The 27685-nt window shown below is 36.0% G+C and overlaps 3 protein-coding genes across 4 annotated transcripts in view; 2 read left to right on the top strand and 1 right to left on the bottom strand.

The window, feature by feature from the left end:
- Positions 1-2228, bottom strand: part of LOC129244339 (calbindin-32-like) — a 166162-nt gene extending 163934 nt beyond the window's left edge. The window contains exon 1 of the mRNA XM_054881959.1: positions 1807-2228. The gene's annotated coding sequence lies outside the window, so the exon portion shown is untranslated. The remainder of the gene's footprint in view (positions 1-1806) is intronic.
- Positions 2229-12286: 10058 nt separating this feature from the next.
- Positions 12287-17749, top strand: LOC129246036 (serine protease grass-like). The gene is made up of 6 exons (XM_054884543.1): positions 12287-12470; positions 12546-12765; positions 15470-15744; positions 16879-17063; positions 17140-17241; positions 17337-17749. Exons 1-6 carry the CDS (start codon positions 12409-12411, stop codon positions 17675-17677), a joined length of 1185 nt encoding a protein of 394 aa, XP_054740518.1. The 5' UTR covers positions 12287-12408; the 3' UTR covers positions 17678-17749.
- A 1324-nt stretch (positions 17750-19073) lies between these two features.
- Positions 19074-27319, top strand: LOC129244610 (tetratricopeptide repeat protein 7B). Of its 2 annotated transcripts, none has more exons than XM_054882334.1 (9): positions 19074-19589; positions 20204-20483; positions 20548-20659; positions 20811-21759; positions 21823-22383; positions 24845-24972; positions 25027-25140; positions 26670-26866; positions 26943-27319. In XM_054882334.1, exons 1-9 carry the CDS (start codon positions 19466-19468, stop codon positions 27073-27075), a joined length of 2598 nt encoding a protein of 865 aa, XP_054738309.1. In that variant the 5' UTR covers positions 19074-19465; the 3' UTR covers positions 27076-27319. The 2 variants fall into 2 exon arrangements, with proteins under 2 accessions (XP_054738309.1, XP_054738310.1); XM_054882335.1 differs by having other exon boundaries at positions 24875-24972.
- Positions 27320-27685: the final 366 nt, after the last annotated feature.

Here is a 27685-nt window from a genome sequence, read left to right on the forward strand (position 1 = left end):
TTTCATGCAATTATTAGTGCATTTTTTTAATACAATTCATTGCTTTTTTAATGAAATTTTCAAACAGTTTTAATAAGAATATCTTGAAATATTTTAAGGTTTCAACCACTTTTTTTATTTTCTGAAGGTAAACCAGAGAAACTGATTTTTTAAATAAAACCTTCAAACATTTGCAATGCATTTTTTATATAATTCATTGCATTTTTAAATGAAATTTTAATTAAAATATCGTGATTTTTTTTTTAATTTTTTCAATTTATTCGACGATTGAAGAAAAACCAGGGAAACAGATTTTTTAAAGGAAATTTTCATGCAATATTTAATGCACTTTTAAACGAAATTTTAATACAGTTTCGATAAGAATATCTTGAAAAACTTTAAGTTTTTTTTTATTCTTATCTAATATTTTGAATTCTCTCCCTTGAAAAATTCATTAATTTGCTTTTTAAATGAGTTTTCAATGCCTTTTTACTGCAGATGTCCAACCCAATTTTCTAAACTTTTTTTAAATATTTTTTTTATGCTATTTGTAGTGCATTTTTTAGTATAATTCATTGCCTTTTTAAATAATATTTTAGTGCAGTTCCGATAAGAATATTTTGAAAAATTTTTATTTTTTTTTATTTCTTCTCTAATTTTTTGAATTCTCTCCCTTGAAAGAAATTGATTGATTTGCGTTTTAAATGAGTATTCAATACCTTTTTACTGCAAATGTCCAACACATTTTTCTGAACTTTTTAAAAATTTTAAAAATTTAATTTAAAAATTAATTAATAGTAATAATTTTTTTTTTTATTTTACTCTTTTTTTAATTTTTTCATTCATTTTCCTTCCCACGATTTGATATAATGTAATCTTGATTTAAACTATTTTGTAGCCTCCAAACCTTTAATTTTCATAGTTTTATCTGGATTAACCAGAAAACAAAAAATTAAATTAGTGTTTTTATTTAGTTGTCTTATTTCTCTGCCCATATTTCGACCTGAAATAGAAATCATCTTCAGAGAACTTTTGTCTGTACCTGGTCGACCAATAAGTAAAAGCAATAATCTAATTTGGTGTTTTGGTGTTAACCCGCCATAAATTTACAAAATACCAAATTTAACTTTTTTAAATTTAATAGTTCAATATTTTAAAGGAAATGCAATAAGTATTCATCTCTTCATCTCTTCATGCGATTTAATTTAAGTTCTTAATTAGTTTTCCAATTTGATAATTCCATAACTTAAATGAAATGAAATAATGCAAGTTTTCCTCCTTTGATTAAACTTTTTTTTCAATTTAAAATTTCGATATTTTAAATGAAATTTCAATACGATTCAAATTAAAACACCTAACAAATTTTTTATTTTTTTATTGAACTATCCTTTAAGAAAATCGAAATTAATTATATTTATTTCATTTGTTCTAGAATATCTAATAGTAAATAATTTACACAGCATATTTCAAAATACATAGAACCCCAAATGCATTCAATAAAAATTTAAGTAACGCATACGACCCGTCGCACAACAAACTCGGAAGTCTCAAACACTCAATAGCCGTTGGCAAAACGTTTTTTATTTACATATGTATACCGTGACTTCGTCCATTCACGTTTCTTTCATTTCATATTTACTACCCAAGACAACAATTTCAAAAAGCAAACATAAATAAAATGGCCATTACAAAATACTCAACCCCTATTAGTTATTAGAATGCCATAAAGCAAAGCTTCTAATGAAATATAAACAAAAAACCACAACACCCTCAATGGTCATAAAAGGTGTACGAATAAATGCGCATAAAATATAGAGTGAAATTTACCCGTGAATGGGACAAATGTTGTTGTGTTTCCACTTAAACTGCTCGGCTGCTTGGAGTTGGCGTTGGTTTCACTTCCGCTTGTTCAAGAATTCAGTGAAGCTTTTTACTCACACCACTCGAGTATTTGTAATTTAAATTTAGTTGAAAAATGTTAAGAGAATTTTTTTAGCGTTACTACACAAATTTTTTTTTCAAAGCGCTTTTTTCAATAGAATTATACGCTCAAAAAATTGCTTGCAAATTCCTCAAAATATTTACTTTGTTTTTTTTTTGTTTTACTTTTGATTTGTAAATTATGTTTCCTCTATTGTAACTTTTTACACTTTCAAAGAATTTTTGTACACAAGATTTTCATGAGCGCGTCGCTACTAGCGTTTAACTTTTGAAGCGTTTGCTTTGAGAATCCTTTGCAGACTGTTTAGTTTACGACCCAAAACAGGGTTTTTGCTTGAAAATTCCTGACAACGCTGGTGCATCGATATAAGGGCTCGCAGTGTCGGCCTTAAATTCACCACAGCAACGCCACCGCCACGATGTGGCCAAGAGAGTATTAGGTAGAGATGGAGACAGAGAGAGAAAGAAGGTGCGTGTGTGTAAATTATGTGAGTGAGTATGAGCTAAAAAATATTCCTGGGCATTCCATTAAAAGAAAATAACAAAAATGTGGCGCGAAGCTATGAATGAAAGCATTGAGCAACATGTTGCTGCAGCAAAAGTTGCCGCTTGGGAATGAGTGAATATGGGAAAGCAAAGGCTTGTGTAAGCGCCGAAATAAATATTGGTTGTAGGTATATTCGTCTCTTAAAACTTTAGGCCGACCTTGCGATATATTATTACTTATGAGTCGTCTAGGTGGCGATAAATGTAGATGATTTCGAGGAAACACAAAGTTTTTAATTCATATTTCCCTTCTAGTTTCATTATAAATATAAAGACGATAAAGCATTTAAGTACCTAAGTCCCACAGAGCGATTTAAATATATTAAAAACTTCACTACAAGACTCGGCAGGTATCATAATTATAAAGTAATGCCCATAGCACATTTAAGTTGAAGGGAAAATTTTGCTCATTCTGTAGTAGCAACAGAATTGGGGAAAAATTAAAAAAGATTATGGGCACGATTTCAGCGAATAACAGAAGCTGCTGGTAAAATACGAGAGCGAAAAGTTGATAGCGTGCGTGGCCCAACTCTTATTCTGTACATGGTTTGAGAAATGCATGCCTTCTAACTGTATTAGATAGCCATCCATCAAGCTCAAGGCATAAAACAAGGCAACTATATCTTATTTAATAATTTCAAAGTGGTAGAAAAAGGTGTAGGGACCTCTGTGCGTTAGCTACTGCGAATATCGCAGACGGTAGAACGTTGAGCTAGAAGAGCTGGCCAGCGACAAAAACCTAGTGCAGCGTGTGCTGATTCAGTGACTTAGCTGGCTTGGTAATAATATTTTTCATAAGGATACCCCAGTCCTATCAGTATTTAATGCAGCACACGCTGGTAGTGATAGAGTAAGAAGAAATTCCCTTCTGCGTTGGAAAAACAAAGTGGAGAAAGGCTTCGCTGCACTTAGTATTTCTATTGGGCATCAATCGAAATGTGAACAAATCAATGGCACGCTTTAGTTAACTTATCTAAAAACACTTAAGCAATTATTTTAAGCGCCAATAAATATGAAGAAGATCACTTGGTAACCTCAAGCGTCGCTTGGAGTGTTTGAGAGAAAGATTCTGCCTATGATTTTTGGACCTTTGTACGTTGGCGACGGCGTGTATCGTAGGCGATGGAACAATAATAACTTTTACGGCAGTTCGAATTCGTGGATTCATGGATTCGGATGCCCAGCTTTCGTGCCATCTCGTCAGTGGCCTCCCGGGTGGTCTGGTGTGGACTATTCTGCCATTCATCGCCATGCTTGCTCCGCGTTCGCTCCACATTCAATTTCCTTATCTACTTGGTTTCAGATACGGCTTTGGATTAAGTAAGTTATTAAGATCTCTTTATTCAACTCCTCATCATCTACATATTTCTGAATAGTGCTTCAAATTTGGACCACCAATCATGGAGTATTCGAAGAAAGGGTTGGCCGAAGGGTGGATCTTTCCGTGATGTGTCTGTACCCCCTTCAACCACCTCATAGGTCAGCGAATCTGAACTCAGCGTGTCTAAGTACAGATTTTAAAATATTCGTGTACATAGTTGCCTGCTGTAGTAGGGAACTCGATTGGTTGTCCGAAAGCGTAGAATTGTACTATTTCCAGTTAAGCAAGTTAGTTCTTCACCAAAAGTTTATAATTGGTGCCATCTCGCCTAGAACATAACAAACTGTAATAAAATAATCAAATAATTCGGTTTCTTAACCACCACCACCCTTTTACTCAAGATATTTTTTCTTGTCTATTTTTCGTCCTCAACCGAAGCAAAAGTTTCAAAAACTAATTTTTCAAAGTTTCTTTCCACAATTCACTCACTGTTTCTAAAATTCACCACACCCACCGCCACTCCAACAACGTCCTTCCAAACCTTATTGTTGCTGCCCTGGCGAGTATGGACTCATCACACATGCGCGCGCCTAACATTTCATGTTAATAAAAACAAAGGCTGGCTCTGACTCCCTCACACTGGCTTGATTTCAAAACAAACTGTTGGACGTGACCACAACAACACAAGAACAAAAATAGCCAAAATACTAGTAACAACAATGTAACGAAAAAAGCAAAACGAATAAGTAACAACAAAGGGTAGGAGAGCCAGAAGGAACCCGTAGCAGTACAAGAAACGTAAACAACAAAAATAATATTTGTAAAGAGACAACTCACAACGGGTAAGTACTCTTGAACTTAAGACAAAGGAAAGTATGATAAGCTGAGCTTGAAATGAGTAATGAACGGGTGGATTAGTAAATGAGCAGAGAAGCCAAAACGTGGGATATGCTACTTTCTGTTATATTACAAGCACATATACATGTGAATATAAAGTATAAGAATAAATTTGAGAATAGTTAATGGTAGACTGTAAAGCCAACCGGTTGAGGATACAGTCATACACACGTTAATGTTATTGAGAATGTGCATATGTACAAACACATGTTCAGCTGTCCAATTCCAAGCCAAACTGAGTCAAAAACTTTTTAATGACCAAAAAAACATGAAATCAAAAAACAATTATTTTCGTTTTTTGATGGTAATTTTATTTAGAAGTAGTGATTTACTTTGTATTCGTTATTTACTGTTTAATAATAAATGTCCAAACAAAAAATGTTTCAGAGTTAATTTCCTTGGTGTGTATTGAAAAAAATGTTTGTGGTATACTCTCACACACCCGTTATATCCCTCTGTTATGAGTATTTTTTGGCCCTTTCCTGCACAAGAATCAAAACAGACGCAAATACTATGGAATTCGAGGATTAAAATATTTCATTAAATGTTTTCCGTAATTTTTTAAATAGAACTGCTGAACGCATCAGATATCCGAAATGTAAGGAAAGCAAAGTTTCCTGTACCGATTTACTACAAACGTAAACTTTCAAATCGATGATCCGTTGCCAAAATCTTGTTATTTTGGAAAAAGTGTAATTCTGTCTTATTTCCTGCATGAGATCTGTTACAATTAAGTCCGTTAAAATACTTTTTTTTAATGAAGTTAGTTTTATTTACTCATGTAAATATTGAACATTTTTTTAAATTTTCATTCGAAATGGTCACCATTTGCTTTTACACAAGCTTTCAAACGATTAAGCCATTCAGCTATTTCGCCACGCACGGTTTCCATGCGTATTGACATCCCTGCTCGAACCTGAGATTGTTTGAGACTCTCCAAATTTCTGACTACAAACTGTTATCCAATGGATTCAAATCTAGACATCTAGACGGCCAATCTTCTGCGTCTAAGAACCCAGGAATATTGTTTTTTAACCACTGCTGGACGGTTTTTGCCTTATGGGCCGGAACGGAATCTTGCTGAAAGATCCAAGGCACTCTATGGAAGAGAGTACTGTTCAACTGTTGCACCACGTCTTCTAAGACATCCTCCTGGTACACTTTGCCCCAGTCTTAACCCTTTTTTCGCAAAAATCAAGAGCTGTAACGCATTTACAAGACATTCCTCATCAAACCACTACATAGGCTGAATGGTGGCCACGTTGTTCCAAGCATTTTTTGCGTCTTTAGAAGTTTTAGCATAGATTTTGTCTTTTTCCTTATTAAAACCTACTTCAACAGTGAACATTTTCTCATCTGTGAAAAGGATATTTTCATGGCCGTTGACCGCGTGCCACGAAAGAAGTTGCTTGCATCTGTCGAGTCTAATTTTCTTCAAGTGCGTTGTCAAAGATGGCAGAGAATTCAAAAGTACAAATTCTTTCGAAAAGTACTTTGTAATGGAACGGCTCTTGAAATTACTTGCCGAAATTCTTCAGCTTGCTGGAAGCAGTTTACTTGCCAAATCTGAAGATTTACCTATTTAACGAATCAATGAATCTGTATTTATTTAGTCCGAATATATTTTTGTTTACTAATTCAATTCCAGCTAAACGCTCTTACAAATTGCCTTCTAATTTTTCTCTGTTATCATTATCACATTTTGTGTTTTCTCTTTTTTTTTCTTTTAAAAATATTAATCATCTAAATGCTTGCGATTTCTGCCGCTGGCATGTATGAGTGCGCACAAGGCGGCAGGTTTGGCGGTTATAAACTACAAGCATACATAGGTATGTCACATAAGTACTAGGGGTGTTCTTAATTCCTATCTTGCGAATTATGAAATACGTGTGACCACAAAATTTTTTTTATATGAGAATGGAGTCTGTATAAATTTTAATTCAATTGTATAAGTTTTCAAAAAAGTATCGACGTTAGAATTGCGTCATTTCCCAGCGTTCGAATGTACGCATAACTACTTATCTAGAAATTTTCGGAAAGACATATAAGTCATAACAAAATTTTTATTTAAAATTTTTATTAATGTGGTATTTATATTTTTGTTATTATTTTAATATATTTTTTATAACTAATGCAAAATTTTATTCAAACTGTTACGTATGATTAATTAACACATTTCTATGGTTAAGTGACATCAGTTAAGATCTTAGCAGCTTATATTTCCTAACTACGCAATTATAGTGCAGGTGTGAACATGGCATTAAGTATGGAATTTCAGTAAACGGGATCATAAGGAAATATATAAAAAAGTAGAAAACGGTGCCACGCCCATTTTCTACAATTTAAAAAAATAATAATAAATTATAATAATAAAATTGAGATTTCGCTTTGATTCGCATATTTTGCTTACCATCATGTCGTATAAGAAATTTTTTAGTAGGGAAAGCGGAAGAAGCAGACAAGACGGAGGTTTGGATTAGTGAATGACGGCCAAGCCGCCTCAAGCTACTAATGAATTTCACCAGATGTGTGATATTTAAACCCACAATATCCGCAAGTTTAGCAAAAAAGGAATAGCTCAGATGCCTAAATCTTTGCCCCACGACAGCAGGGCAGCTAAGAAGAAGGTGCTGAGATGATTCCACCTCGTCCCTGGAGGACCCAGAAAGAACTTGAAGCAATCCCAAGTCTAACCACATGGACACCTATCGGGCAGGTTCGGGTTTGTTAGCCTTTGAAGTTCCCTCGAACGCCCCCGATCTACTCGTTGCCAGAAGGACCTCGCGACTTTGCACGTTTTCGCACTCGCCCAGCGCCCGCTGAGTTGAAGCGAGGCCCATCTTTCCAGGAATAGACCACAGGTTCTCAAGGGAACCCCAATCCCTTTTGGGATGAAACCGTCTCCATTGTCTCCTATCTAGCCAGCTCTTCAGCTCAGCAGTTTCCTGCTATGCCGCTGCTACCGGGAATCCAAATGAGCCTAATATCGAAGTATTCAGATGCATTTGAGAGAGAAGTCAAGCATTCCCCAACTGATTTCGAACGCACAAACAACAAGCCCAAGGTCCTAATTGCCGCTTGGCTGTCGGAGTAGATATGTACGTCCTTTACAGTAATTACAGAATTACGCAACCAATCAATTGATTTCTTAATTGCGGCTACCACCGCTTGGAAAACACTGCTGTGGTCCGAAAGCCTAAATTTGAGCTTGATGGAGAGCTCCTCGCAGAATATTCCCCCACCAACTCTTCCGTCTGTAATTAAATTATCATAAACGTATACACTAATGTGCTCGAGCATAAAAACCAGGCTGCTAATTTTTGCAAAAAAAGTTAAAAAGAGCTCTTCAAACTTGTCAAAGAATGCGGCGGGTAATGATTGAATTTAGCTGATTGATGTGTAACCATAAAAAGTTGTACAGTTTCAAGTTTTGCCTCTTCTTACACAAAGAAATTAATAAAGAGTTACTTAACCTATTCGTCAGCCAATAAAATAAAAAAATTACACACAAATAAGAACCCCTCTAATGTAGAAATATTTCCATAGTAGAGATGATTAAGTATTTTATACCTACATATACATGTACACACCTTCATACCTAATTTATAGGGAAGTACAGAATGATTTCTAAGCATTCACCGTGCGTTATTTCCCATTAAACACCAGTATCATCCAAGCCTGACTCTGGCGATTTGAGAGCGTTCGCTAGTACTGCCGAAGTCAAAGTAATTAACCGGTTTTTTAGGAGATATGTAACCACACTGAAAATGTATAGAATGTACAAAAAAAAATTATACACGCTTTTGTACTTTTTTTGTATTTATAATACACAGTGAAGACCGCCATGGTCTTGTGTTGATACCGACTGCGGACTGCAAACTTTAAGCATGAAAAAATGTTTATGTAACAGCGGCGGCGATAGTATTGGGGCAGAGATAGGCAGTGGCAAATTTTTAAAGAAAAAAGAACTTATTTTAACAACTAAGTCTGCCGTTCAGCGGTTGTATTAAACTTTATGGTCCTGTACAGGTATTTTAAGCGGTTAGGGGTAGTCAGAGGCCCAAAAAAATTATGATTTTCAATAATTCTATTTTGCTAGTCAAATGCTTGATTTTACAAAAAAAAAAAAATCAGCATTACTGCATCATGTTTCGACTTGACTTTAGAAAATTTGCAAAAAAAATTAATAATTATAAAAGTTATGGCTGTTTGTGTGGATCGCGTTTCTCCAAAATCCCTTGCGGGGATCATCGCAAGTCCTTGGAGATTCATTCGCCTATGAGAAATTAGTTTTATTAATAGTTGATCTTGTGTCTGATCGAAGCTATTTTTCAAAATTAACAATATGGCGGCATAAGGAAATATTTTTCAGATTTTCGCGAAAAAAACCGACAATTTTTTAGTTGTTAAAAAAAATCTAAATTTAAAAAAAAAATCCTTCGATCAGGCACGAGTATTTTATCTATTTCAAAAGCAGTATAAATTTTATTGAAATCTACTAAGCAGTTTTTAAGTTACAGTGATCACCAGTGCAAAAAACATACAATAGTTTTGAGGAAAACTCATTTAAGGGGACAGCTACCTGTAAACGGCCATATTTTCCCTGATTTTCATTAAAATTATTTAAAATGAAGAAGTCAATATGTTTTTTTCAAAATTGGCATACAGTTTATTTATACATTAAAATAATATAATTTTTTTTTATTTTAATCAATTAAAATGGCGGATGTACCCTCAATTCTTCCAGGAAGGTCGCAGCGGGGCTTCTCAATCGTCAGTGACCTGAATACAAAAACCCCAAAAATTTTTTGTTTATTAATGTCATAATTTCTATATGAATTAAAAAAAAATGGAAAAAAATTCGCGGAATAAAATGCTTAAAAAAATTAATATTGGGCCGACTTTTCCTACTATTTTTGCTTCGAAAAAATTAAAATTTTTTTTTCGAAATTCTACAGGTATCTGTCCCCTTAAAGTTGCAGCTGCTGCTAGCTATTTGCTCTCGAACGCTCCGGAACGCCCGAGCGCCCATTGTTAATTGTTGAATAACTCAAAAAGTGTTTGTCGCATTCACTTCAAATTTTTACACAATATTTTTAAGATATTATACATTAAGAAAATGCAAACAAAACTTAATTTTTTTTTAAATTCTGGCTTCCTCTAACCCCTTAAGTTAGAAGCGAAGTTTTTAAACAAAAGTAATTTGACTTTTCAAAATGTGCTATTGGATTGTCTCTATGGCGGAACTTGCATCGCTTGACAATCCATAGTTCATATAAGATTTGCTACCGGCTACTGGGGGCTGCAGTTTATTTCCTGTATCATTTTGTGGCAGTTCCACCATATCTTATTATTTTATTAAATTTGCAAAACTCTTCTCTTTCAAAATCATTTAAGTAATAAATACCTGTAAGAAGGCAATTAGATGCTTCGTTGCTGCGCTCAAAAATCCTTCTCCAATATACGTCAACAATTTACCAGCTAAAGTTTCTAATATGAATCGTGTTCTACTGTAGTAATATTAACCTCCAACAAAGAATGGTATGCCGCCTGAAATTTGGCCAGTCAACTAAAAGCAATATAACGGATAGTGCAACCGCTGTATGAGTATGCCTGTAGTTTGGAATTTATGGAAAATATGTACCCATATAAGTTAGCACCGAAAGAAAGGGCACACAAGACCATGAGGCCGAAGAGCAAACCTCATAAAGAATTTAGCGCCGAAAGACTAATTTTTTTAATGTCAAGCCTTTTTCTGGGAAAAATAAGCACACAGGATTGGTATTACCAGCCTAGACATTGCAGTTATTAGAAATAAAATATTAGGGACCTTCGATTCGCCACGTCTATGCTTGCTTTCTCTGGGCTCTGCTCACTGGGCGAAAAAGTTCCTTGTGAAAGCAACAACAAAATTATCGATCAAGATTTTCTGCTAGCGAGTACGGTTATAAATCTGGTATAACTCATTTGCTATGCTGTCGACTCTCTTTCAAGAGAGTTTCATTAGGCCGCGTTCATACAAGGAGAGTTCTGTTGCTCCAACATTGCGATTTCTCTTCTGTTGTTGCCCGTCATGTTCACACTCTTTCCAATTGTTAGTTTTTAGTATTTAGTCAACAACAGCATTGAGAAGAACAAGAACGAAAAAGGGTCGTGGCGGAGTACGAGCGTCACAAGTAACGAGTTGAAGCTACAATGCTTCATGCTACTATGGGTCAGTTCTTCCAGACAAATGTAATTTATGGAAGCTCTTCTACAGTGCTACCAACATAAGTTTATTTATGTTTGGTTACAACTGGGAGACAACTGAACAGCTGATGAGCTGAACTGTCGTAAAGCGACGTAAACTGATCATGGAATCAGTAATGCACTAAGGATTCGTCTACAAAGCTGCCATTTTTAATCAATGAAAAATTCTCTGTTGGTGCGGAACAAAGATGGAATAAGAGTTCCACCCGAAAAAACAATCTCTACTAAATCTAAGTATGCAAGATATTCGCCTAACAACCGCTGAGCCCACTAAGCGTTCCTTGGTTGGCTTACATGCAGCCATATTACAGACTCACCGGGACGATTTCTGTAGAAATTGTTGGGCTGTGGAAAAGGTGAAAGAGGTTATACTGTCTCCTTTATATCTGCCTAATATAAGTTAGATGGAGAGCTAAAGCGCGATCGTTTAGCGTAGACCTAAAGTGACCCAAATATTGTATAAAAACTAACTGTAACTCTTTATTGGATGCTTGGCCGAGCTCCTCCTCCTATTTGGGGTGTACGTCTTGGTGCTGTTCCTCAAGTGGAACAGAGTTTCTTTATAATCAATTTTAATTTTTGGTAAGGCGGCCGCCGTAGCCGAATGAGTTGGTATGACTACCATTCGGGAGTGCGTGAAATTCGAATCTCCGTGCATGAAACAGCAAAATAAAAAGGTTTTTTCTAGTAGCGTTGCCCCTCGTCAGGCATTGGCAAACCTCTGAGTGTATTTCTGTCATGAAAATGCTCCTGATAAAAAACCATTTTCCGTTCGAAGTCGGCTTACAACTGAAGGTCCCCCCATTTGTGGAGCAAAATTAACACGCACGCCACAAATAGGCGGAGGATCTCAGCTAAACACCTAACACAAGTGTACGCGACAATTATAATATTTATTTATTTTTTTATTTATTTTATTATTTATTTATTTTTTTACTATTTTCTTTATTATTTATATATTTAAAGCAGAAATTCATATCCCATCCTAACTAAGAAAATATCACACATTTGGCAACAGTAACATATTTTCCAATCCACCCCTGCAGATAGAAAAGTTTTTATTTTTGAGCATCTCTATCTTTATTTTTATTCCGTAATATTTTAAGTACCGCATCGCACCCTCGCTCTTGAACCATGCCCACCGCTGTCAGATGACCTCTGGATGATGACTGTCATTTTTCTTACGCTGAAAACACAATTCTGCTTTGACTTGGTGATTAGCAATCAGCTGCCTCTCACTCTCATTGCTGATTTTTCATCAAGCACTGAATGCAATATAAATTCGTGACTTTGCCAACAAATGTTTGATAACCGGTTTTTTCACAGATGCCCCACTAGTCCAGCGGCGCAATTTCGAGCAGCACTAAGAGAGGCTGCAGCGCTTTCGCATTCAATTTCAAAGTTTTGCTAAAAATGTTCAAGATTGACTTGATTTCATTTCTCATTGTGACAACGACTACGACGGATTTATTATTATGATTTTCCAGCTGCACTTGAAAAGACTTGCAGAGAGGCATCAAATGATAAGGTTTTCTTGGTAAGTTCAGTGAAAAAACAAACACTTGCTAAAACTTTTCCTGTCAATCAGCTGATAGTGGCATTTTCTTCACAGTTTAACTTTACTCCTGCTCGTGCAAATATGCATCCTGCCTTATGCTCATAGCCAAAACGCGAACAATGCAGGAAAAGAGGAAGCGGAAACTTGTGTTGCGCCCAACGGCTCGCCGGGACATTGTCTGGTCTATACAGAGTGCGCCAACTTGGCGCTTTGGCGAAGGCAACATAATCTGCAAAATAGCGAGGATGTGAAGAAAATGCTTTGCTCAAACGATGTGAGTAGAAGCAAGTGAAAGACTTATTTAATATTTTTATATATTTAGTTAACTGCATAGTTGGACGTAATCTTCTGATGCACGATTCTGTAGTGCAGGTCGATTAATGCTAGTTACAATACAACCAGTGAAATCAATGATATTGTAAAAAGTTTGCTTACGCTGTAATTACATATGAAGTTACAGTCAACTCAAATGCCAAGCAAATGGACAATATCCATTGACTAGTAGCCTAAACAGACGGCGGCGTTAATCGGGATTACCAACAAAGTTAAATCTAATTAAAACTGTAGTGTGACAGACGGTTGTTACGCGGATCAGTCAACAGCTGTTTTGCTTATTGGGCAGTTTTGTCAGTAAAAGATGGACCGCAGCCAACAAATACGAGTATTAATTGCCCTGACACTAAGAAATAATTATTTATTTCAAAAAATCTTAAATTGCAATTTTTCAAAGTGTTCCGAAATATTTAAAAATTAATGTAATTTCGTAAATGTAGTGCAAACTAGCATTGCATCAATTTTTTTTTTTTTTTTTTTTTGTTATTCTCTTTAAAAGCTTCATTATTTTTGATTGACAATAAACATGAACTATCATTTTTCTGCAAATTTGCCTTGAAAAATCCGGCAAATCCGCTTAAATTTTGGAAATTAAATTGTTGTTGTTGTAGCAGCTTATTAGGCTAGTTGTCAATCCGCATTAGTTGCACTTAATTCTTGAGATAAAGTGGAATTGAGTCGTTAATCCCAATTAATGCCACCGACTGTCTAGGAATCCGAAATGTCCTTCAGGATGGCCTCTGTGAGTGATTGATGGTTAAAATGCGATTTCTAGTCAAACAAACAGTCACAAGAGTGGATCGATGAGATGGTGCATTATCATGCAATAAGCGCCAGCTTTCTCCTTAGCGGTATTCAGAGCGAATTCACCGAATGAGATGCAACAAACGCTTCAAAACGACAAGATAGAAAATGCATTGGGGGTTTGGCCCGTTGGCACGATCTTCTTGTGGACAATTTACGTGGAATCGTAAAAACAAATAAGCATCGACTTGATTTTTGACTTCTCCAAAAGCGATTTTTTTGGGTGGTGGCTCGTCTGGGGCGTTCAGGTTTATGTTGGAAACACTACGTTTCATCAACAGTCACAATGTTGTAAAGGACGTTCTCGTCTTTTCTCGCCTCTTTAATGAGCTTCAACATTCGAAAATTGAATTCTGAGCAATTTTTGGTTCTCAGTTAACTTAAGCGGAATGAAACGTGCACAGACCTTTCGAGAGGCCAAATGATGAGTTAAAATGCAATAAATCGATGCTTTGGAGATATTCATCTCCGATTCCAGAATTTCAACGATGATTTCGGATCATTTTTGATAAATTTATGAACAATTTCGATGGAGTTTTCGGTGAAGAAAGCCTACTACAAGGAAACGTAAGGGTCAAGCTCCATCTGGTACCACTAAGGACCAATAGGTCTATGTAATGACTTTCAGCCAGCCAGGTCAACCTAACCTAACCTTCGGTGATTACTGAATTTTGGCGGCCCGTATGTTGATTGTCATTTATGTCGTCACAACCGTCTCTAAAACGTGTTAACCACTCATCAACTCTGGCACGAGATAGACAATTATCGCTATAAACTTTTTTTCATCAATTCAAATGTTTCGGTAAACGTTTTACTGATTTAAAAAAAAAATTGATATTAGCTCTTTGTTCGAAACTCACTTTTGTACCGAGGACACAAACATACTGACACTTTAGACTCAATAACTTCGCTTCCACTGAAACGGATGTATCCAAGCTTTCACTGGAAGTCAGCTAGAGATGTAACTTCCAACGCACTAACTCATTAAAAAGATGGCGCCATCAAAAACATTTGTATGACCCCAGTCTTGCTTATTTTGGACTTCACCTTGTATGTAATGGGTTATTCAATAGGTGCGCTTCAACTTTTTTCCGATAGGGAGGGCGAACGACGCAATATTTTTTATTTTTCGCTTGTCATTTGTAAACTTCATTAGTATACATTTTATCATGGAACGCTACACACTTGAGCAACGATTGCAAATTGTGCAAATTTTTTATGAAAATAATCGTTCTGTTGCTGCTACTTTAAGAGCATTACGGCCATTTTACGGTCCATTTAACAAGCCGTCCCGTTTTGGGGTTATGTGAAGCCATTGGTCTACAGTAACAAGCCGGCGACGATTTGTGAGCTCAGAGCCAATATTGAACGCGAAATTGCTGGAATTTCGCCCGATTTATGCAAAAGAGTGGTCGAAAATTGGGTTCAACGATTGGACTTCGTAAAACGTGCAAGCGGTGGTCATGCAAAAGAAATCGAATTTCATACTTAAATGTATATGTTCAGACTCGATAATAAAAAAAAAGTCAAACCCTTTGTGTTTTATTCAAAAATGTTCAAAAGTTGAAGCGCTCTTACTGAAAAACCCTAGTAGTGTAATTACAATAAAACTCAAAAGTGTAATTAAAATTCCATAATAAATCCAAAGCAAAAATCTAATGATAACAGAATATTTATTTTATGTGCGAGTTCTGAATATACCAAATAAATTTCTTATTTCATGATAACCCCTGAAATTAAGCTCGTTCTTAGGTCAAACAAATTTTAAAAATATAAATATACTATATTTATGTAATTACAATATATTAAAATACATTTATTCCATCCTGATATTGATATAGGAAATTCACGTTTGCTGCAACCACACCAATCCCTACCTCACCGATACCGATTACTTGACACAATTGAATCCTGACGGCTTGGCCTTGCTCCAAGCAGTGCGATGTACCCTACCGCTTACCGATCGTGTTGCGAATGGAAAAAATACAATACTGGGCCAGTATCCATTTATGGCATTGTTGCGTTATGACGTTCCCGGACGTCCATTCTTATGTGGAGGCTCGTTGATAACATCTTGGTTTGTGCTAACGGCCGGTCACTGCATCACACCGACTTTGTAAGTAAAGGCGTAATGTGAATACCCTAACCAAGTGCGTATATAGAAGTTCTTGTCATGTGAATAACTCTTTAAGGCCCGTTTTCTCAACTTACCCCTAGCGTCACAGATTATCTTCGAGACGATAAATATTTTTTTTCTTTTTGTTAGGTGTTAGTGGATATGCCACCTAAAATTTTTTGTTAGGTTCAAAGTAAAGTAAAATAAAGTGAAACTAATCAATAATACGTTCACATATAAGTAAATGTTCTACTTTTTCGCGCTTAACTCAAAATCCGTAATTAAAAAGCGCGATTTCCCATACAAAATTTCTCTCCCACAATCTGAGATTATAAAATAGTCCTAACGATACTTTGTGACATACAACCCTGTGTTTTCTTTGTTAACGGTAATTATTATTACGAATGTAAGGAGAAACATCAAAGTAAAAACTAAATGAAATGGATGCCGGCAAAGAAAACAGATCAGTAAACATAATTCTAATAAAATTAATGTTAAATATTGTTAATTATGGATTCATTTTACAGAAAAAAGCGTGTGTCCATAAACGTTTTGTCATCTTATTACTTATTTTAAAATGTAGCATAGAATATCCCATGCGCATTGCAGTAAAGGTCGCATACGGATTTCCTCCAACTGTTTATTATTAGCAGCCAATTGTATTTTCTTCATATCGTTAATAATAATTAAAGAAACCAAAAACACCGAAATACTCCACCAAAATAATTTCTATGAAGAAATACCTCTCAAAGCAGTATTGACAGCTGATTGTCAATTTTGTAGGTAATCTGCCATATGTGAACGGGTAGATTAATTTTGTGGATTTATATGTGATTAAGGCATATGTGAACGTATTATAAAAGGCGATACAAAATAGCAGATTTTGTTCAACGGTATGGCCAGTCAAGAAGTTGAATAAAGTGGTGACCCTCCAAATTGTTCGCAACAAATAAATTTTTCTTCGTCTGTTTGTTGACAGATCGAAAATAGTTAAAGGTCACATTAAAGTTAGGAACAATTTATCAACTCGGTTAGTAAAACTCACTTTATTGGTTAGTTGAGAGAACAGCCATGAATGCATTGAAATTTCCTCAGCCCATTTAATTTATTTTTCATTTTGCTTTTATTACCAAGAATCGGTGTTCGTTTGGGTGAATATAAACTCTCTACCGAGATTGACTGCGTTAGCGGAACTCTGTGTCTTCCAGAGGCAGAAAATTTTCTAATTGCACAAAAATTCAAGCATCCCAATTATAATAAACCAATGTGGACGCACGATGTTGCCTTGCTAAAACTGGATCGTGAGGTGAAATTTAAAAGTAAGCGCTGAGATGGCGAATGCACAATAGATGAAAGTTGAATCAAAATTAATTAACGGAGCATTTTTATTTTCAGTACATATTAAACCTATTTGCCTGCCTATTTCACCACTTGTCTTTGACTACAAAAATTTGCCAAAATATTACTACGTTGCCGGTTGGGGCCATACGCAGAATAGTAAGTCGATGGATTTTCATGTTTACTCCACAAAATTGTACTTTTTTTTTTTTTCAAATTATATTTACTTATTTCATATTTTCCAATTTAAAAAGCTAATTCCAGTGATATTTTGCAACATGCTAAAATTCCCCATCAAGACCGCAATATTTGTGAAAGAATTTTCGCACCTCATGGCATAGGAATTACTTACGATCACATTTGTGCTGGTGGTAAGGATCGTGTCGATACCTGTAAGGGCGATTCCGGTGGACCACTTTTTGCGCCTGCGCCTTTCAAGAAAATGAATGGAATAACATTTAATCGTCAAGTACAATTTGGTATTGTCTCTTTTGGCTTTATTGGTTGCGGTGATAATAATACAAAGGAGGCGGCCTATGCAAATGTATTTGAATATATGCCGTGGATCACGAATATTTTAGCATTAGAAACATAAGTAGATACCCATAATTTTTGTACAGACATTTGTTTATGTATTTAAAAGCGGCCTGTAATATAAAATGTATTACTTTAAATATATTTATTACAAAAAGTTATATAAATTGTATTATTTCATAAAAGAAAAAGAAATCGCAATTTTGCTAGTTACGCGAACAGCACCATCTTATAATAATTTCATGCGTTCACTGCTCAATTACTCGTATATCCACAGTGAAAATATTTTTAAAGGTGTACTACCTAGAAGACCGTTATTCGGCTCAGAGCGAATTTGACAAATATGCCAACGTCATTTGTTTTGTGTTTCACAAAATTTATCTTTAGCTTTGTGACGTAGAATCCAAAGTTCCCCTCAATTTTTTTTCACCATACCTAACGAGCAAACCTGCTATCTATCATTCTTGTCATATATTAATACCTTAATAATACTCATTTAATATATGATGTCTTTTGATAGAGGAAATGGTAGGTTTGTACATATATGTCTGGTTTGAAATCTCGATACTTAGCTGTGTTGCAAACCATTAACGTTAACGGCTTATTTATTACCTGTCGGTCTATCACGTAACAGTCTGTCATAAATTTTTCCTTTCCCTGAAGCAGAGCGATCTATAGGCTTTTCTAATGACTCCGCACATAGAACATATCAATAAAAGAGAGTACAATTCTCTGCGCTAGCAAAACTCGGTCGGTATATTTCACCATACGAGCATTAATTCTTCCTTTATATCGTTTATAATTGGTTCAAATAACTTGATTGTACGGTGAATTTTCTTAGCCGAGTTTTGTTAGAGAAACGGATTTTAGCAGGGAACATCTAAAACAAATAAGGTGCAATACATGCGGCCGCCGTAGCCGAATGGGTTGGTGCGCGATTACTATTCGGAATTCACAGAGAGGTCGTTGGTTCGAATCTCGGTGAAAGCAAAATTAATAAAAACATTTTTCTAATAGCGGTCGCCCCTCGGCAGGCAACGGCAAACCTCCGAGTGTATTTCTGCCATGAAAAAGCTCCTCATAAAAATATCTGCCGTTCGGAGTCGGCTTGAAACTATAGGTCCCTCCATTTGTGGAACAACATCAAGACGCACACCACAAATAGGAGGAGGAGCTCGGCCAAACACCTAACAGAAGTGTACGCGCCAATTATTTATTTTTTTATTTTACATGTACTAAAACACGCGAAAGAAGTTCAACATAGCAAAACCTAATTGGATTGTAATTTACATTTTTTTATAAAATAATATAAAACGGCCTCTTTAAATTTAATACCACTCTGTGTCAGTCCAATCCGTATGTTACACAAAGCTGCTTTGTACCAAACTCATTCCATGAAAACAACACAAATGAATACAAAATGCAGATGACAGCTCTGATAGCAGTCATAAAAAATCTGTAGCAGCAGCAAAAGATAGTAGTTGAAAATTTATGAAAGTTTATTGAAATAATTCGAAAAATGCGAAAGTCAATTAGAATTTATGCAGTAATTGAAAATAAACAGTAATTAGAAGCCTCGGGGGCATATATTTGAAAAAAAAACAGTACTTAAGTTGGTTGTATGCAAGCAGACTTATGTACTAGACTGAAGTATCAACAACGACGACGACGACGACCTCCGTTCAAGGAGGAAACGAAGTCCAGCAATTGTGGAATTCCAAGGTGTGATTAAGCTTGCTTTTTGCACAAACACAGATTGATGTAGAAATAATCAACGTTCATAGATATGCAATTTAGTTAAATAAATAAGTTCTTCAAATAAACAAACGCAAGTGGATTAAAAAAAATTATGACCGGCAGAATGCGTAACACAACAAAAGTTGAGGCACTTATTGAAAGCTGTCGCAGTGAAGGCAAGTGGCAGCGTGTCATCGAGCTGACGGAGGAACTTAAAACGGGTTCGCCCAACAATGGTGAGTGTGCAATGGAAATATATCAGCAATACGGTTAATCTAATTAAGCAATTAGAACGCGTGTACTAGTTTAAAAAGATTTCTACAAATTATTTAAAAGTGTGCAAAATAAAAAAAGAAATGAATAAAAATATAAAAAACATATCAAGTCTGAATTTGTTTATTGAACTGGGCAAATAAAATGTAAAAAAATACAAAACTTGCTGGCAATGTTATTATGTCATCAAACAGCTAATAGCAACAAAACATTAAAAAACACTTCGCATACGACAGTAAACACAACAGAAGTATTCATATGTTGTCAATGCCACCCCACCAAGAAAGGGGGTCACACACACACCTATACAAAAAACAATTAGCTTAGTAATCTGCGAAAAGTAAGACAAAAAGCAATTATTTACGTTTGAAACTATACCAGAAACTAGTGATTCATATCAGTACTTCGATTTTAGGAACTAATTTAGTTGTGTACCAACTCTTAATTAGTGTGAATTCAAATTATCAGTGTTCCTTTATGTTTGTTATATTATCCGGTTCAACTGATAAGGCATTCCTTAATTATTGTTTTATAATTAGAAAAATGGGTTCAATTTACTATTTCGCTCACTTTTCAGAATGCCTTGCAAATTTCTTAATTGGTGAGGCGAAACTTGAAAACTACCTCGAAGAAAATGCACCCATCGAAAGTAATTTTGCCAAAGCCAAAGCTGGCCTGCAAGATGCACGCCGTTGTTTACAAATAGTTACCGGTGAAAATGGCCAGAAGGCAGGCATTGCGCTGGATGCTTACTTGCTCTTGGCTAAGCTATGCTACGCCTGCGGCGAATATGAAAAAAGCTTGGAGAACTTTGTGAAAGCCGAGCTCAATACGTTAGCGGAAAAAGAATTGACGCTGTAAGTTGGAATATATTAAAAGACAAAAAAGAAAAACAACAAGTAACAAAGTTTTATTTTTCAGACGTAGTTTAAAAATTTTAGCGGAATCATATGCCATTAAAGGTTTGTGCTTGGAAAATCAAACCAGTAAACCAACCTCGAAATTCAAAAAAGCCGAAAAGGAAGCTGAAATGGTAAATACTTTGCAGTAAGATATCAAATTCTACACTTCCTCTCTTGAAGTATTATTTTCCTATTAAAAAGTGTGTCATTAATAGTTTGCTTCTTCGAAATTTCGCACGTAATATTTTCTCATTTAGTCCTCTTTCTTTTTTGTTTCTTAAGATTACTTGCTTCGAGCGCGCCACTGATTTGGGGCTGCTGTATTTGCAAGAGCAGGATATTGCCACATATTCATCAGCGACGAATAACGCTGCCAACGCCGGTTCCATGCTAGCCATAAACACCACTAGCAACATGAGTGGTTTGCAATCTTCCCTGGGTGGTAGTAGTCTAACTATAAGTACCACCATACCTGCCAATCCACTTGAACTTAATCGTCGCATGGGTGCCATACTCGAAACTGCATTACAACGCGCCCCCATTGTGCTCATCAAAGCGGGAAAATTGCAAGAAGCAATCGAACGCTATCGAGCCATGTTGAATGCCATTGAAACAAAAACGACACAGTCATTGCGCTTGACATTAGCACGTCAATTGGCCGAAGTGCTGTTGCGCGGCGTCTCTGGCACCATTTATACAGCGCCTTTCACCAAAAAGCCAACAGGTCAAGCACTGCGATCGACCACAACAAAACGTTTGTGGAAACCGCGTAAATATGCGGCACGCAATCAATTCAACCCGCGTAACCATCACGAGGAAACCCTCCTGCTTTTACTTATTTCAGAGGCGTTGGCGGTGCGCGATACTGTGCTCTCACAGAGTCCAGAATTCCGTGTTGCACGTCAACATGCAATGGGCAACGCTTCTGCAGTCTATGATTTGCTCACACTCGCAACGGTGCGATGGGGCTTGGTGAATATGCTACAAGAATCTTTTGAGAAAGCGCTGAAGTTCTCATTCGGTGAGCAACATGTATGGCGACAGTATGGTATTAGTCTAATGGCTGCAGGCAAGCATGCGCATGCGCTACGTGTTTTACAAGAATCCATCAAATTGACGCCAAGTGATCCGCTGCCCTGCTTGCTGGCGGCACGGTTGTGCTATGAGTCACTGGCATTAGTCAAGGAGGGTCTTGACTTTGCGCATCAGGCGCTCAAACGCGAAACGAAGGGTAAGCGCATATTAATTATACTGTAAAATGAGATAAGAAACCTCTATCTTGCAACTTTCACAGGCATACGTCCGTCGCGCAGTCAACTTTTCGTCGGTATTGGTTACCAACAATTAGCCATACTGACCACTCTGAAATCCGAACGTGATTCGTACAATAAATTGGCGCTGGACGCGCTAGAGAAGGCGGTGCAAAATGATGGCAACGATCATCTATGCGAATACTATCTTTCGTTGCAATATGCGTTGCTCGGCAATATCGCCGAAGCTCTAACACATGTACGCTTTGCGCTGGCGTTGCGCACGGAACATGCGCCCAGTTTGCATTTATTCGGTTTGCTTTTAACCGCATCACGACGTCCACGCGAAGCATTGACTGTTGTCGAGGATGCACTCGAGGAGTTTCCGGACAATTTGAATTTACTGCATGTTAAAGCCCACCTGCAATTGCATTTACAAGACGCCGAATTATCGCTGGTCTCGGTGCAAAAGATGCTGGCCATTTGGCGCGAGTTGTATGAGGGGCAAGTGAGTGTGGAGGAGGAGAAACATTCGGATACGAAGAGTATTGTGGTGCATATGAACCCGGCAGCCGTCTCGTCGCAAATGTCCGACAAGGATTCAAGTAAGTTGAAAGTGACAGGGGAGAGAAAAGAAAATTAGAAGTTTTAGCAGCATTTAATGGAAATATATTTCGTTATTTGTAAATTGATTTATTAGCGCTTCTTTTTAGGAGCGCCACTTTTTTTGTGTACAATTCATAGTTAACTATTAGGTACGTGCATGTAAAATTATCCAGTAACTTAATTTCCGAGAATTCGCTTTCAAAGGGAAAAATATAAAAAAAGGATATGAACACAAAACCAGTAACAATTTGCAAATTTTACGAGCAGCTGATTAAATTAAATCACAAAAATTAAACATTTTTTCAGTTGGGCTACCTCGTATTAAATAAAAAAAAAGCAAATAAAATGCAAAATAATGAGCTTAACATGACTTTATTTTGTCCACAATAATTTGTTCCATTTCATAATCGCTGTCAGATGAAGAACTTTCCATTATTCATTGTATTGTTGTGGCAATAACAGTTTTTTCATATTTTCGATTTGAATTTCGGAAACTGCAGCAACGGTGACTGGATGTTATGGTTCAGAAGTAGATACCTGTATATCATTGGCCGATTTCTATTTAATATATAACTTGAAATAGATTTTATCTAAAATATATTTACTTCCATTTTCCATTTTAATCATCATTTTCATTTAAATTTAGAATTTTGACGAAATTTGCAGCTTGTTTTTACTTTCCGATCAGCTGTTTTTCTCACTTGCAAATTCGTACAAGTATATAACTTCTACTCAAATATGAACGAGACGTTATCAATAAAACGGTCCGCGGATGACATATGGCAAAGATAAATTTTTTGTTTTTTGGTAGGACTGTTATAAGCTTACATGACAAATTTCAGCGTGATATGTCACATAGTTTGTTTTCTGTACCACAAGTCAAGCTCGAGTGTGTTCTTCGACTTCAATTGTCTCAAAATGTTTTCCACGGAGCGGCAACTTGAGCATGGGTAGATGCAAGAACCATGACTTATTGTCCCACAATTCCTTCCTTTTAAGACGAATGTTCTCGCGCAAACGCTTTAAAACGTCTAAATAATATTCAGTGTTAACCGATCGGCCTTGCGGAAGGAACTCCGAGTGCACCACACCTTCGTAATCGAAAAAAACAGTCAGCATAACCTTAATTTTTGAGCGACTTTGGCGTGGTTTTTTGGGTTGATGTACGGCCCTCTTTGAACGATTTGTACCACTGGAAACACGTGCACGCGATAGAGCAGAGTCCCCATAGGTTGTCTGCAACATTTTTAAGGCGTCTGAAGCCGAAATTTTGTTGGAATAACAAAATTTCAAACAAATTCTTTGTTCTACTTGAATTTCCATCGTTAAATTCGAAGAACACACTCGAGCTTGACTTGTTTACAGTAGCACAGAAAACAAACTATGTGACATATCACGTTGAAATATGCCATGTAAGCTTATAACAGCCCTACCAAAAAACAAAACATTTATTTTTGCCATATGTCTTCCGCGGACCGTTTTATTGATAACGTCTCGTTCATATTTGAGTAGAAGGTACAACTTTATCCAGTAAAATCTTGCAACTTCCCCTCAAAATTAAATGTCGTTTTGCTCTCTCACTTTCCCCTACTTTGCTAGTTTTTGGATACATGAACACCAAAATTTGAAAATTTTAACAATTGTTACAACAATTGAACAGGCCTATTTTTAGAACATACCAAACTGGTTTATGTCAAATTCGTAGTTACCATCCGTAGAGAAAAAATTTATTGAGGCATTTTATGGTAAATTAGTTCAGTATTTATGTTTTATCAGAAATAAGTCAAATTTACAAAGAAATATGAAAGTTTTTTCAATATTTATAAATATTTTATATAGCTGCAAATGTTTCTTGAAATCACAAAAAAAATATTCAATAATATATCTAGTTTTTGGCAATAATATTCATTTACATTTTCATAAATTTTTACTACCACATTTCATGTCTCGTATACAAACATTAGCGTCCAAGAATCATGAAATAATCTAGTGAAAATAATTTTGAATAATTTCAACTAATTCTCATTTACTATACTTTACATATGTATACAAAAAACTGTCTAATAATATTTACTGTTGGCCACTTTTCGCAACAACGTATTTGAAATTGTAAGTTTAACTGTTTATCTCCACTTTTTGTTAAAAAACTAAAAACATTTGGCTATGCTTGCGAATCACACACTAGTTCTCTTTTCGAGTTGCTTGTTTAAAAATATTTGCGATTTTACAAATCTAGACTAATTTTTCAAAAGCAAGCCGCAGCACTCACACCAACTAACAGAGTATTGCTATTTGCAAGAAACAAAACGAATCTATTAGATTTATTACTACTCATTCTCTCAAGCTATCCTTAGCTTCAGAAACTTTTTCAAGTTGGCCTTTAATTTTTGCAATTATTATTATTATTTTTTTTAATTATTAATTACTTGTTTCAAAATTTTATGACTTCGCTGTCCGTAGATTCTGTATATGCTGCATCTTTGGCGGCAGTTTCACGCGTCGAACAGGCTTTGAGTGAAGCGGCCAGTTCGCTGAGTTCTTTTACGCCACGTCCCGGACCCCAACGTCCATGGATGATACAGATAAAGGTGAGTTAGTTGTGAATAATTTAAATCAACGTAAAATTTAAAAATCTATTACAGATTTGGTTGTTACTTGGCGATGTCTACTTGAATATCGAGCAACCGCATGAGGCGTTAAATTGCATACAAGAGGCATCACAAATCTATCCGCTCTCACATCAAATTATGTTTATGGTAAGCGAAAGCTATCATGATGTTAAACGTTTTTTTCTGCTAGTCGAGAGAGTGTGAAAGAAAGGAAACTATTATGAAATGTAACGAAAAAGAGAATTTCAATAATAAGCTGTTACATAATGAGGCATTAATAAAATGCTCCAGTCAAAGATCACAACAAAATGCTCAGCAAACAGTTCCTACTCGGATGCTACCGAAAGTTTCACTTCTGTAGGCACCTGCTAGAACTTGAACTGCCTCCCAGGCACATCAGGAGGGATCTCTTCAACTATTCTGACGGAATCCAGGACAAAATGAATCGACAACTACTGGACTGGACAGTATTTAGACATAGATTCCTCACCAATTTAACTGGCCTTTCGTTAGTACGGTGGTTGGCTTCATCGCAGAGCACTGCCTAATGTAAACACATAATAAACGTTCGAGATTTCCCTCAAATGTCTTATTTCGCAACTGCAGGAGGGATGAAGAAGTGGAGAGCGTTGAACACTGACAAGCTTTTGCCAGAATAGTATTTTGATGTCTAGCGGACTAAATTCTACACCTAATTATCTTTACGGCGGCCGCCGTAGCCGAATGGGTTGGTGCGTGATTATCATTCGGAATTCACAAAGAGAACGTCGGTTCGAATCTCGGTGGAACTAAAATTAATAAAAACATTTTTCTAATAGCGGCCGCCCCTTGGCTGGCAATGGCAAACCTCCGAGTGTATTTCTGCCATGAAAAAGCTCCTCATAAAAATATCTGCCGTTCGGAGTCGGCTTGAAACTGTAGGTCCCTCCATTTGTGGAACAACATCAAGACGCACGCCACAAATAGGAGGAGGAGCTCAGCCAAACACCCAGGAAGGGTGCACGTGCCAATTATATATATATTATTATTTATTATCTTTTTACGCAATAGAGACGTTCACAAAAAATTCGTGTAAAAAGATAATTAAGTGAAAACAATATTAAAAAATTCTTTTTAGAGTTCACTTAAGAATTTATTTCGTGCTTACACATTTTAATATATTAAATATATTATACAAAACAAATTATTAAACGGCGAGAGCAAAATCTACCTAGTCTCAGAGACTTTTCATGAGACTAATTTAAACGCTTCGTTCATGCGTCAAAAAATCTCACTCTATTTGCTCTATGAGATTCACGAAAAAATCAATTTTCAATATATAAAATAAAACAATTCGTGTGAAAAGAGAATTAAGTGTATTTTACCGTTTGTTCGTGGGACGAAGTATTTTCACCAAATTGGGAATTAGTGACAGTCCTTCGCCGGATATAAATCCATGCCGTTCCGGGGGTAACTTGAGTCCAAACTAGTGGTATAACAATGCGCATCAAAGCCTAAGTGGGCCCTCGCTACACACTTATGCAGAGTGGCAACCACCGTAGCCCAACTTAACATACGCTATTGCAACAACAACAACGACAAAAATCATAAAATATTCGATCACATCTATCATTTTTTTCTTCTACATATATGAAAAGTCAACAAAAAATTTACTTAATAATTTACATTCCTTTTAGCGCGGTCAAATTTACTTATATCTGGAGCAATGGAATGATGCCAAACAATGTTTTCTCAATGCCGTATCGGCCAATCCAAATCATACAGAGGCATTGCGTGCGCTTGGCGAAACACATCATGTACTTGGCGAACCAAGGCTAGCGGAGAAAATGTTAAAGGATGCAGCACGTCTAGATCCCAACTGTCCGAAGATATGGTGTGTTGCTATTCAAAATTAATTTTTCCATTTTTTTTTTTTTTTCTAATAAATTTTAATACCTTCACACTACTAGGTTCAGTTTGGGCAAAGTTATGGAGACTTTGGGTGATTACACTGCCTCTGCCGATTGTATGGCGACAGCGTTGCAATTAGAGCCTACATGTCCTGTACTTCCATTTACCTCAATACCACTAACCTTCGATTGAGGGTGACAAATGCAATGTTGGCGCGTGATGTGGTTGTTGCAATTCACTGATTGTGCGTTAAAGTTTAGCAGCATTTGATACGTATAAAGTATGATGTGAGCAACAACAAGCAGGTGGAAAATGAGCACTTACTACGTAGAGTATAGCGTAAAAATTTACTTTAATTAACCTTATCGGTGTGTGTGTTTTATTATTATCAATTGTTAAACTAGTTGATTGTTAATTATAGACCGTTAAATTTGTATTTATTTATTTTCGGTTCTTTAACGAATTATAGGTATATTCTAGAAGTTGTAAATGAATTTGAATAATGTCTGTAGTTATGGTGTCTGGTGGTTAAACAGGGTTAGTTTTTTTTTTTTGTTTCTTCTTCGACTCCATACAAGTACATTACGCCTTTGGAAATTGCAATATTTATTCACACAGTTTAAAGTAGATAATTAAATTTAACAAAAAACAAAAGAGATAGCAGCATTCAACAAAGCTGATGTAATAAATGTGTGTTTCAGGAATTTATAATTAAACATTTACTTATATACATATATATTTAGTATATGAATTATATATACCTCCTCCGTATAAAAGTGTAACAACTAAAACTCTATTTCAA

This window comes from Anastrepha obliqua, chromosome 4 (assembly GCF_027943255.1).
Source record: "Anastrepha obliqua isolate idAnaObli1 chromosome 4, idAnaObli1_1.0, whole genome shotgun sequence".
Classification (NCBI taxonomy): domain Eukaryota; kingdom Metazoa; phylum Arthropoda; class Insecta; order Diptera; family Tephritidae; genus Anastrepha; species Anastrepha obliqua.

Bases quoted from the DNA above. Each gene is read 5' to 3' on its own strand.
- LOC129244610 (XM_054882334.1), top strand. From the start codon at position 19,466: ATGACCGGCAGAATGCGTAACACAACAAAAGTTGAGGCACTTATTGAA. The intron at 20,660-20,810 runs GTAAATACTTTG...TTGTTTCTTAAG, and splicing joins CCGAAAAGGAAGCTGAAATG to ATTACTTGCTTCGAGCGCGC. The intron at 26,867-26,942 runs GTGTGTTGCTAT...TCACACTACTAG, and splicing joins CCCAACTGTCCGAAGATATG to GTTCAGTTTGGGCAAAGTTA.
- LOC129246036 (XM_054884543.1), top strand. From the start codon at position 12,409: ATGATTTTCCAGCTGCACTTGAAAAGACTTGCAGAGAGGCATCAAATG. The intron at 12,471-12,545 runs GTAAGTTCAGTG...TTTTCTTCACAG, and splicing joins CAAATGATAAGGTTTTCTTG to TTTAACTTTACTCCTGCTCG. The intron at 17,064-17,139 runs GTAAGCGCTGAG...TTTTATTTTCAG, and splicing joins TCGTGAGGTGAAATTTAAAA to TACATATTAAACCTATTTGC.